The 11,361-nt window shown below is 41.9% G+C and overlaps 1 protein-coding gene across 3 annotated transcripts in view; it reads left to right on the top strand.

Moving 5' to 3' along the window:
• Positions 1-1,858: 1,858 nt before the first annotated feature.
• Positions 1,859-11,361, top strand: part of znf521 (zinc finger protein 521) — a 97,614-nt gene continuing 88,111 nt past the window's right edge. The window contains exons 1-2 of one of the 3 annotated variants that reach the window (XM_023965488.1): positions 1,859-2,563; positions 8,952-9,005. In XM_023965488.1, the coding sequence (XP_023821256.1) occupies positions 2,524-2,563; positions 8,952-9,005 (94 nt within the window). In that variant the 5' untranslated portion in view covers positions 1,859-2,523. Of the gene's footprint in view, positions 2,564-8,948; positions 9,006-11,361 lie in introns of all 3 variants that reach the window. The other 2 variants (XM_023965487.1, XM_023965489.1) reach the window with 2 other exon arrangements.

Below are 11,361 nucleotides of genomic sequence, written 5' to 3'. Positions count from 1 at the left end.
TTTTGTCCAACCCTATCTCTCTCTCTTTTTTAAAACAAATATTGTTCATTATATCACGCAATAATCCCACAACGAACCTGAAACTGTCCAAAAAAAATCAATTCCAAGTACGGTAGGAGTTTTTGTCATTTATATATTGCAAAAATCACAAAGATTGACATTTAACGTTTCTTATGTGTCATAACAAAGATCAAACATGTAGAGACTAAATAGACATATTATACAAAAATTAGTAAAGTAAAAACAAGGTCAAAACAATGTAAAAAAAATCTAAAGAAGAAAAATTGGCAGAGCTCCACTAAACACAATGTTCCATAGGAGTATCACAATTATGTGTCATAACTATGTTTGTTTAAAACCAAAAATGTCCCAGTTAAAAACCTTTTTAAAGCCTTGCAATCAAATTTTGATTGAATAAAGGGATGAGGGTGTCATTCCTCAGTGTAAACAGCTGATATGACTGGCAAACTAAGACATCTAGAATCTACGAAGGGTCAAGAAGATTAAATCAGAATAAAATACGTCATCAGGAATTTAAGGAGGCAAAAACATAAGGAGGATCATAAGAGAAGAAAATACATTGTATTGCTATTGATTTATTATATTAGTATTTATCAAATCTCCTGCAATCCTGAGTCATTATATTTAGAATGAGTGCGCTGATTTCCATTTCCACAGCATGTAACCTAATTATGAACTGCAATGAAAAAATGTGGTGGACACCCTCAAGAATTGAATTGAGCTAACATATACCCACATCATTAACTTTTATAGTTAACTTTTCCAGCCCCTTTTTATATTGACCAATTTAAATTTTGCTGCAGTGAAGGCTATCAAAGGTTGCTGTTAATTTCCTTTTTTCCGACTGCGGCATGTGAATGGGAGCTGCCTTATCGACTGTTTCTCTTCATCCCTATAGGTCTGCAGCCAAAACCTTGTTTTTTTTTCCTTTTACTTTTGGCTGTGTGAGTTAGTCTAAATAGAAATGTGCTGGAAGTGGGAAAAAGCTGTTGCGTGCCTGTGATTTTTAGATGGGGCCTCTGGCAGAAGCTGCATCCAGCCTGCAGGGTAGGGGAGAGCAGAGTGAGAAGCCCTCTGCAGGACTGCTCTCTGGATCTCATTTTCACATAGCTTGGGTGGAGCACGGGGGCCTGGGTGTCCACGGGCGGGTAAGGGTGCAATCCAGTGGTGCCCTAAGAGAAAACAGATCTTATGCAATTTTAAGTTTGCTTCATAATATAAAAAAGTAATAATAATAAAAAAAAAATTGATGTTTGAGAGTTTTTTTTTTCTAAACGTCCTCTAACCTGTGGTGTTTTAATATTCAATAAAAATCAAAACTGTTTCTTTAGAAATAAAATGTATGAAAAAAATGAAGGAAAAGAAAAGCTTTAAGTTCACAGCAAATAAAAATAAAACCCGACCTGAATCAGTGTGTGCATATGCTCACAGGCGCTCAAACCTCTTCTCTGCTTAACCGTTTCCACCAGAAGGGGGACCAGTCCGTCTGCCGTTCACCGAGAGAGGCCGACGGCGAGCAGAGGCAGAGGAGGCGCCAGGGTGAGAAAGCAAGCCGACTCCGGGTTTAGAGTTCGACTCCGGATCCGGGGATCAGTAGATCCAGCATCCACATCTTGCCACGATCCCCAGGATTTTAATCATGCCTCTCTGTCTGTGTGTGAGTGCAGGCAGGCTGACAATGATTTCCTCAGTGATTACGTACAGAGCGAGTCCCTGCGGGGTAGGGGCCCCCTCTGGAGCCATCCTGATGGCTTTGGGGGCCTTGCTTCCATTTTCCATTATTATGTGGACTACCGGAGCGACAGCGCAGTCCAAGACCTTGCAGGTTTGTGATGAGGAGGGAGCTTCCATCTTCTCTCTGCTTCTTCATCCTCTTTTAAGAGCAATTTAGACGTAGACTTAGATCAGATTCCGAACCTAATTCATGATTAGCTGACTGGAGTGAGAAAAGGAAGAGTCGGCAATAGTTTTGATGCTGTTAGGTGGACATGAATTGAAAAGTGCTATTATCATTTTTCCTCATTTTTTTAAATTTCTTTTTGGTTTTGTTGAATTTTTGCACTCTCGCAGGAGGCGTTTTACTCATGTCTTTCTCCCGCCGATGCATTTGAGATGAGAGGCGAAAAGCAAATATTGCGCTTTTATCTCCAAACGGGCATCAAGCCCGCACGCGCGCGCGTTTTCCCGGAGAATGGACGCGAATGACGGGATTGCTAGATCCTCACACTTTTCCCCGATACCCAGCTCAGCTGAACACAGTCGCCCGGATACCGATCGGGCTAATTGGATTTTGTAACATCCACCTACTCATCACAAATAGTAGGAAACTCGTGTCCAGACCGCGCGGCCATCCACGCAAGGCTAAGTTGCATCGTTCTGTGATGGTAAACAGACGCGGCTGGTTTTGGTCAGGGAATTTCACAGAGACTGCGCCTTTAGACTATCCCGTCCGACACGAATTTTATCAGGCAGAAACTGAGCAACTTCAGCGTTTTCTGTAGGATGTCGCGCCGCAAGCAAGCGAAACCAAGATCCCTGAAAGGTAAGTGAATGTTTTCTGGTTCCCAGAACATTTGCTTTTGAGGAGATTGGCAACGGACATGATAAGAGGGCACTTGAAATGTGACTGTCTCCCCTTTTTGAGCGCATTTTCAGCTGTTCCTCATGTTTTGTTGAGCTTTTAAAGCGACAGCTCCTGACATTGCATCGGGTGGAGGAGGCTTTTCGATTTTCTTTTTTTTCTGTTTGTTTGGAGTTTTATCCCCCGACTGTGTCGTGGTTGATGGTGAAAGTGCACTGGCAGGGCACGGAGGACGCAGCGCGCAACAGCGCGGCGCGCCGCTGGCTCCACATCTGGATGCGCTAAAGACGCTCGGAGCTTGAGCCGTCTGATGGAATGGGGCGCAGAGTCACGTGACACCACCTCCCTCTCTCTGAGCAAACTTAAGGTGGAAACATTTTATATGTTTGGGGGTTGGAATGGGAGGGCCGTGCACGCGCGTCCACGGCCCTCCCATTCCAAATCTTCCAAAATTTGGAAAATGTTTGGGAAACTAATAAAAGTTCAAAAAATCTGGATCAGTCAGTTGGAACGCGTAAAACTGTTGAATTTTGACAGATATTTTTTGATATTAATGAAACAAAATAATCAAACTTTATAATTTCATTATATTTATTCTTTTTTTTCCATTTTATGTTGGTTTTGTTACTCCCTCGCCCTTCTCTTTAACAGTTGCTTTGCTGGTAACTTGACCCGCCATTTGTCACTGTGTGTAAGAAAGGGGGAGTGAGAGTGAAAATAGAGTCAGACAAACCTCACACACACACACACCCACACACATACACACACATACAAACACACATATATATATATATATATATATATATATATATATATATATATATATATATATTACCTTTCTGGATAGCATTTTTAGGATCTGCAGGGTTTTAGAGGTTGAGCTCCAGTTCATCTGGCAGGCATTGCATCTTGCTCAGCAAATAATTGTCCACAATTTCACATTCCCAGCTTGTGGTCCATGGTCCTCTTTTTCTCTTTCTCTTCTTTTCGTGCCTCGGAAGGCTTCATGTCTCAAAGGAAGATTACATGGTCTGCAGTTGTACATTCATGCAGCCACCATTTTAAATCAATACTCAGGAGAAGGTGGAAATGTGAGTGCATGTACATCTTAAAATTGTGACATTCTGCCTCCATGCAGACCTGCACTGCTCTATCACAGTAAACAGCTCTATACATAGATTTTCTATTTTCCTAGGCCATATTGTTATTGACTAATTTGTTTATTTGTCTTTTTGTAAGTTTGTGAGGCATTTGCTATTCTCAAAAGACATATCACTTAAAAATAATTGTCTCCTGCCAACATGCTTACATGCCACAAGTGTGTGCGTGAGAAAGTGTGTGAGCATTCGAAGAAACAAAAGAACAAAAAAAAACATCTGTTTGGATTCGTGAACATCTATATGTGCGACAGAGGGGAATGCAGAGTGAGCAAATCAGTATGCAAATGAAGTCAGAGTGATGACATTGTTTGTTTAGTAATTGTCACCAAAACTTAAATTGAAAAATGTAAAGCGCTGACTTCCATGTCTTCTTCCTGACTGCTGGAGCAGAGCAAAAATGCAGATACGTCAGAGATATTTCCCTGTTTTGGAAGGGACCCAAGCAAGGCCAGGCAGATGTTATTTATTGTTCTTTGTCTGTTTCTTCCCTTTGGGACAGAGACGCGCTCATTCAGATGTCCATAATAACTTTACTTGTCAATTTTAAACCAGTTGCTTGACGCTGCGTTCCTCCTCACAGTTAGCAAACTAAAGTGTTTATTTTATCTGTAGGTTTTTTTTTAAACGTCTTTTATATAGTGGCACATGTAGTTTGGACCTCTATTTATTTTCCTTCTATATTTGTGATGCCCAGGTGCAGACATGTTTGTGCTTGTGTCTGAATGGTTGTGGGTTTCACGGTTTAGGGTTTCACCCTCATAGGAAGTGGACCGTGACGGTGTGGACTGTCCATTTTTGTCCAGAAAGAACAAGTTGGTCTCTGTATATTAGGGAATAAACAAAATGAAGGTAAAATAGGCATCTGGCGTTGGGTTTGAAGGACTTGTGTGAAAAGTATGGACGTGATGCGCATAGAGGAGATGAGAAAATAATGCTGTGACAGTTGGCACTCCTTTTTTCCCGAGAGAATGCCCGACACACACCCACTTTCTCAGCACTGGCTGCTCGTGGGAGTCAGAGGTTATGTTTTGAGCCCCATCGAAAAAGGAAAAGGGCAACATTACAAGTCCCGTTTCAATTAAGTCTGAGAGACAGATCCGGCTGTGTTATTGCTTGGGGGAATAAATGGCACAGGACGAGACCATGCATCATTCGCTTATATGCAAACACTTCACCCCAGCCACTGACATTTACTCAATCCTGAGCCTCTACATTTCTCAACTGTAGGCACACTGTAATTTTGTTTTGATGCGCAGTGGCTTTGGGTCAGCACATTGCCTCAGTCAGTGGTGAGCAGCGAGGAAAGCCGATCTCACTCCCCAAATCTTGCATGATGACTGCCACGTTGCCTGTCCAGCTATGCTCCCTGAATTATGTGAGACTGGGTTGATATTTTCATTTGGAGTGCAAATGACACACTCAAGTCCCAGCAGTGATGTGTTCATTGGCTGAGGAGGAAGTTTCCAGGTCTGTCATTTGCATATATAAATATATTTTCTGCACCATTTCCTGTAAGTATCGCAATTGTCCTGAAGTCGGGACTGTGTCATGTACACCCTAAATATTTAATGCACTTGAAAAGCAGACATTTCCTCTCACTTGGGTGAACTCTGAGGGTTTAGCTTAGCTTTCATGATAGAAAACTTTACTTTTTACCTCTTACAACATGTGGATTTTTTTTAAATGTTGAGATCTAATTGAAAAAAAAGCCTGTTTTAATTTCAATCAACATTATTTACGTTATGTAAGCTGAATTTCCTATCTTAAGTCAGAAAAACTGGAAAAATCCCTTAAAAGCACGGGTCTATTGACGTGTAATAGGCAGCACTAATCTTCAGTGTCTTTGTAACAGCTCGTCTCGCTCTTTATTGTAAAAAAAAAGCTGCATATGAAATGTATTGAAAGATGCAAAATCATCTTGCTCTGTCTTTATTTACCGTACCTTCTCCTCTAAAGTTTATCAGAAAATTGCAGTATTTTGCGTTTTCTTTGCAATTAATGATCTATAGCATAACACCCATTAACACTTTTCTAATGTGACACAAAAATATAGCTAAGAATTATCATTAAGGAAATTATGACGGAGCCATGAAAAATCCCATTAGCGCGGCTGTCAGTGCTCTTGACATGCAGCTCGGTGCGTTGGACTGGGTGTCGCGGGAGCTGGCCGATATCTCTCCTCATTCCGTGGCATGTGTCTCTCTTGTTGTCATGGATTGTCTGCCACATGGAGACAGACTTGTGATCCAAAAACAGCCATGAATTTGCACAACTGCTGCATCATAAGGCTCCCACATGAACACATAAAGAAACCCCAAAAACGTTACAGAAACAGACAGTTTAGACAAGGAGCTTTTTGTTTTATGACTTTCTTTAAAAAACACCTAGTAATTAAAAATGGTACTCTACCTATTAACACAGTCTTTTATTGCAAATTATTTATGACACCAATCACTAGTTCAAATAATGCTCATTAAGAAAGCTATTCATGTGCGGTTTGCATCCTCCCCCCTCCTTTTTTGGCCCTAATTGAGGAGGGTTGACCTCTTGACCCGAGCTAAATTGAGTTGTAGTCCCTGTGGCGAGTGTCTCCTTCCCGGTCAGTCAGGGCGGATTACACAGCCATTGTGTTGGGAACTGTATCGTCCAAGCAGCCTGTAACCAAGCAGATGAGTCACGCATATCCAAGAACACACTAAGGGCTTTTGTGTGTGTGTGTGTGTGTGTGAGATACTCATTCACAGCAGCAGACGCACACAAATATGTGATAATCCTTGCGTAAAATCACAGAACATCAAGAGTATTCACACATCTTTGCATGCATGCACACACGCACATGCTCTTCACTCTGTTTTCTTACGCAGGAGGATTTTATTTGATGCAGTAAAAAAATGTTCTGGACTGGTGTCCATTTTTCGGTTATATCATTTACATTATTTCTGCCAACCTTATTTATATTTTTATTTTTGTATTCGTCTTACACGTCTGCAGAAATTCCTCAATAGGAATAAGAATATCTAAAAAATTATACAATGATGGTTACTAATTGTTCAGTTTTTATGTGAGGCCAGTGTGTTAATCAGAGGCCGGTAATGGTGCACCGCTGGGTTGACGTTTTAAAAGTCGACAGCGGCTTGCTGTAATGATCCCTCTTGTCTTTTGTATTGTATTAGCAAAACCTAGCAGTGTGATTACAGTTTGTCTCCACTTTGGTGATACACACTACCTTGTCAAACATTAATTAACTGATAGCAGCGATGCATTCACATCAGTGTGGACTGAGCTTTAATCAGCTGGAGTCATTATGAGATGATCATAAACGTGAGAATATCTGGATGAAAAGTGCTCGGCTATTTATATTTGTACAGTTCCGGTTGTTGATGGTATGCTCAGCTTGTATCAAACATCATAGGAGCTCGCCCCTCGCTTGACAGCTCACCCTTCCTGATTGCTCCTACTTAACTATTAATTATCAAGCAGACAGGTGCAAATGAGAAAAGAATTTATGCAGCGATGGAAGTTGTTTACTTTAAATGACAAAACTTTTAATAAGTTCACAGTGGTGACAAATCATCGCAAACTGCTGTAATATTTAAGTTCTTATTGCATTGTAAAATAGAATTTTCTGCCTGAACTCCCACATCTCACCAGCGGTGACAGTAATCAAAACAAAAACTCCAGCTCCCACCACCAATCTCTGATAGAACCATGGGGGATTTATTAGGACCCCCTATCCCTTGCCCATTTAAATGATCCTAGATGCACGGCGCTCAACAGTGCTGGAGAAACTCATTAAACTCCCAGGGCGTCAGTCACCAAGGCCTTCTTTTGCAGGACAAGTTTTCTGTGTTGGCTGATGCAGTCATTTGTGACTCTGAGGGATACATGATCTCTGCAAGGCCTATGACCCTTGGTTTAGCCTGTCTTCACTCTTTATCAAGTTCGGTCTTTCCTAAACCTATATGATGCACATATAGTTGATTGCAGATCTTTCCGTAGTTTGTTATATAATTCCCGGTGGATGCACATTTTGGTTCAGGCATGCCCTGACATCAAACAAAGTTGCTCTGCCAGTGTTCAGAAACAGCTCCACACTTGCCTCATTTATTTTTCACTGAGGTTTGTCACCCGGCTTGACTTAGAATTGTTCTCGTCTGAGAAAAAGTCTTCTGCCACCATAGGATTCCACCTCAATTATGCAAAGTACAGGATATTTTGTGCGATTATAAAAGTGCGCCAATTTTTACATTGGCAGTCACTGCCATACTCCCTTACTGGGAGATCCTGTCAGACTCCCCCCTCCTTCCTCTTTGCCCAGGAAAATGAAAGGCTATAAAGAAGAGACATAATGGAGAATGCATTTCAACTGCAGGGGTGGAACACAGAGGCGTATGAAGCCCTCAGTGAGACCCTCATTTTACATGGAACAGGTGGGAGACTCTTTTGTTCTCTTCCCGCTGTTAAAATCCATTTCATTTCTTGTAGTTGACATGCCACGAGGAAGTCTCACCACTTCCAAAAAGGCTCCAAAGTAAAAGGGTCCTATTTTTTTTACTAAACAGAAGTCATGTTTTTCAAGGCCAGAGCTGTTGTCAGACAGTCAAAAGAGGTGCCACTCACCTAATGAGCAGCTCTTAAAGCATCTCTGTTGTCGCATACCTAATTTCAGAGTAGAAGCACTTTACTTTGAGTCTTTTGCCATGAGTATTTTACTGTGTGGTTTGTACATGATTTCCGAGCATGGTCAACTTTAAGAAAATCCATGTTTACATTTATCTTTACAGATTTATCACTTTACTATTTATCCATCTAATCCAGCCACATACTTTCCCTTTTCCTGATGTAGTCATCAAGGTGATTTTTTTTTTTTGGTCACTGCCGGTGTTGAGAGGATATTCTAGGCTAGGGCTGTTCATTATTTATCATATCTTTACCCAGTCCAATATGTTATTTACATGGGTGGCTGTTTGCCTTGATGCCAAACATCATGCATATGAAAGACTTGTGCGGATTCCCAAACCACAGGTTGAGCTGTCGAAAGCAGATGAAATCTCCTGGCGTTTCCTTATGGAAATTCTCAATAGTAAATAATACAAGAGAAGGAAATCTCAATGTGTCGAAGTTGTTTTTCACCATTAACTGTTTCTTTCCCTCCTGTCTCTCCCCTTCTTCTCTCTTTCTGGCAGTAGAAGACAATGTGACAGAGGACCAGCACAGTCCCGGGCAGACTGCCATTCCAAGCGGTAATGCTCCATTTCATATTTCATCGTTTTCGCCTGGAAAGTGGATCATTCATGTAGTGTGGGTGCGTGTCTGTCTGTATAGTCTTTGCTGAGGGGCCCGAATGTTGAAAAAGTATCCAGTTTTGGAGGTTTTTCATGTTGTAAATGCTGCAGACTGCATGTTTGTTGCTTGCATGCAAAAGGGCAGTTGCTGCCTCCTCTTTTGTTTGTGTGGTGGCTGTGCAGGTGCGCTCACTTCCATACTTGTGTTTTTGTGTGTTCTTGCTGTTTTTTTTGTGTTCCCCACTCTTTGTTTCGAAACCCCCGGTATGGTGTAGAATAAAGCTGTGCAGATGAATGTGTCCTGTCTCCACACGTGCCATTCACAGTGGCCCTCCAGGAACAGAGCGGTAATTCAGGTCAGGCTAGAAGAAAGCCCCCTATGAATGAAGCCTTCTCCTGATGCACCACACAGTATATTTTCATTTCATTTGTCTCTGGTAAAGGTTAAGTCTCAGGCGGGGTTATTTTAAACCCGATATGGATGGTTTTGCCCAGCAGGCTGGGGACCCTGGGTACACCTCGAATGCCACATTAGTCCAACATTTACTCATAGTTGCATGCATAACTACAGCAGAGTCCCGCTCTCCTCTGCTGCCTGTACATTTGTAATCTCAATTTTGCTATCATATTGTGCCATATTTAGACAAAGGAAGGTTAATACCTGTAATACCTTGCTTCAAAGAGGCTGGTTTTGGACCGTTATCTTTAAATTTCTGACAAAGAGCAGAGCAATTCCCAACTGCAGCCATTGTAATTTGTATCAATGGGCAATGGTAGGTACTTCTTAGAAAAGAAACGGCCTCCTTTGCCCCTCTAACCCTCAACTCAAGGGATGGAGGACTGGGGATAAGAGACTGACTTGCCTTGGAGACCTGCTGTCATCCAGAGCCAAAGCAGAGCTAATGAGTGTGCCTGATTGCAACGACCCCCTCAGACACACGAATCTCCCCTTTTTCCGTCCCCGCACCACCTCTTTCTCTGGAGTGAGGGGAGACAGCCACCACATGATCGATGTCTGCCTGTGGAGAAATCAGGAGGGCACACAAATTAATTTCCTACTTTCCTCATTTGACTTCATTCAACTGATTTATTTTTAAACCGCCCTCTCATGGCCAGCGAGAAAAGACTTATTTGTTGCACGAAACTTTTCAGCTCCCATGTCTCACATACCCAACAACTTTTCAGTAGTTAAAATGTTTCGTCAAACTCTGTGGCTACAGCAGTAATTCCACCTTGTGGCATTTTTAAATTTAAAAGCAACTTTAAAAGCAGCAGAAAGGCTCGGCGTTTGCTGCGTTTGTTACTTTGACAGACGTGCCCACAATAGCCGCCAGACTTTTGACAAGCAAAAGGCTTAATCAGACACGCAGTCAAGACCTACCTCATAAGTAGACCCCCAGTTGTGGTCCTCTGCGATGCTGCAAGCAGCCCCACATCCCGCTCCTCATTCATGTTTGATATGTAGCAGAAGCAAAGGAGAAATGCTAACAAAAGAAGCCCTCTTAACAGATAGACGGTGGTATTATGCATCATATAGAGGGCTAGGAACAGTGTGATTTTTGAGATTTAATGAGGCAGTGTGCTTTTTTTTGTCTTGTCTTGAGCAAGCTTAAGATGTGCAGCTTTACCAGAGCCTGCCTGTGTGTAATTATAACCACATGTTCCATCCTAAAATATAAAAAGATGTCTACATTTTCCTGTTTGCTCTTGATAATATTAGATGGAGTCTTCTTGTCTTCCCTTTTTTGTAGAGTCTTTCAGCTTTCTTAAAGTGGAGTTGACTCTGGCAATCAGAGGAGCTCCGGAGATCTGAAGAGTTGTCTAGGTGCAGTAGAGTAGAGTAGTGCAGCGTTGTGTTGCAGCATCTCTGACTGAGGTTGAGGCTGCCCACAGATCAATGCGCTGCAGGGCTTGCTACAGCAAGACGAGGAAGGGACTCTTTCACTCCACCACTTCAGAAAATCATATTCTCTATTATTCATTTCCTTTGATGTTTCCCTGCACTAATGGCATAGCGAGGCGCTCCGTTCAATATTATCACTCCCAGTGAGGGATCCAGTAAGACAGAAAGAAAGAGCATTTGGTATATTCAAATGTTGTTTCTCATTCAGCTGCTTTGATTTCCTTTCTCCCTTGCTCGCTTATATCTTTTTCCTGTGACAAGATTTTAATGGCGGATGATGTCGCCTGTGTACCTGTGCTGCTTTCGTCATGCCGTTTCACAGTTTGCCTGAATTGTAAACGCTTGGAAGGCATACTTCATAAACACTCCAATTTATTCGTAATAATTAAGAAGGTGGGTAATGTGTTTAGA

The sequence above is a fragment of the Oryzias latipes genome, chromosome 17 (genome assembly GCF_002234675.1).
Source record: "Oryzias latipes chromosome 17, ASM223467v1".
In the NCBI taxonomy this organism is placed as follows: Eukaryota; Metazoa; Chordata; class Actinopteri; order Beloniformes; family Adrianichthyidae; genus Oryzias; species Oryzias latipes.
The sequence above is the reverse complement of the archived record's forward strand: the minus strand, read 5'-3'. Positions and strand labels throughout refer to the sequence as shown.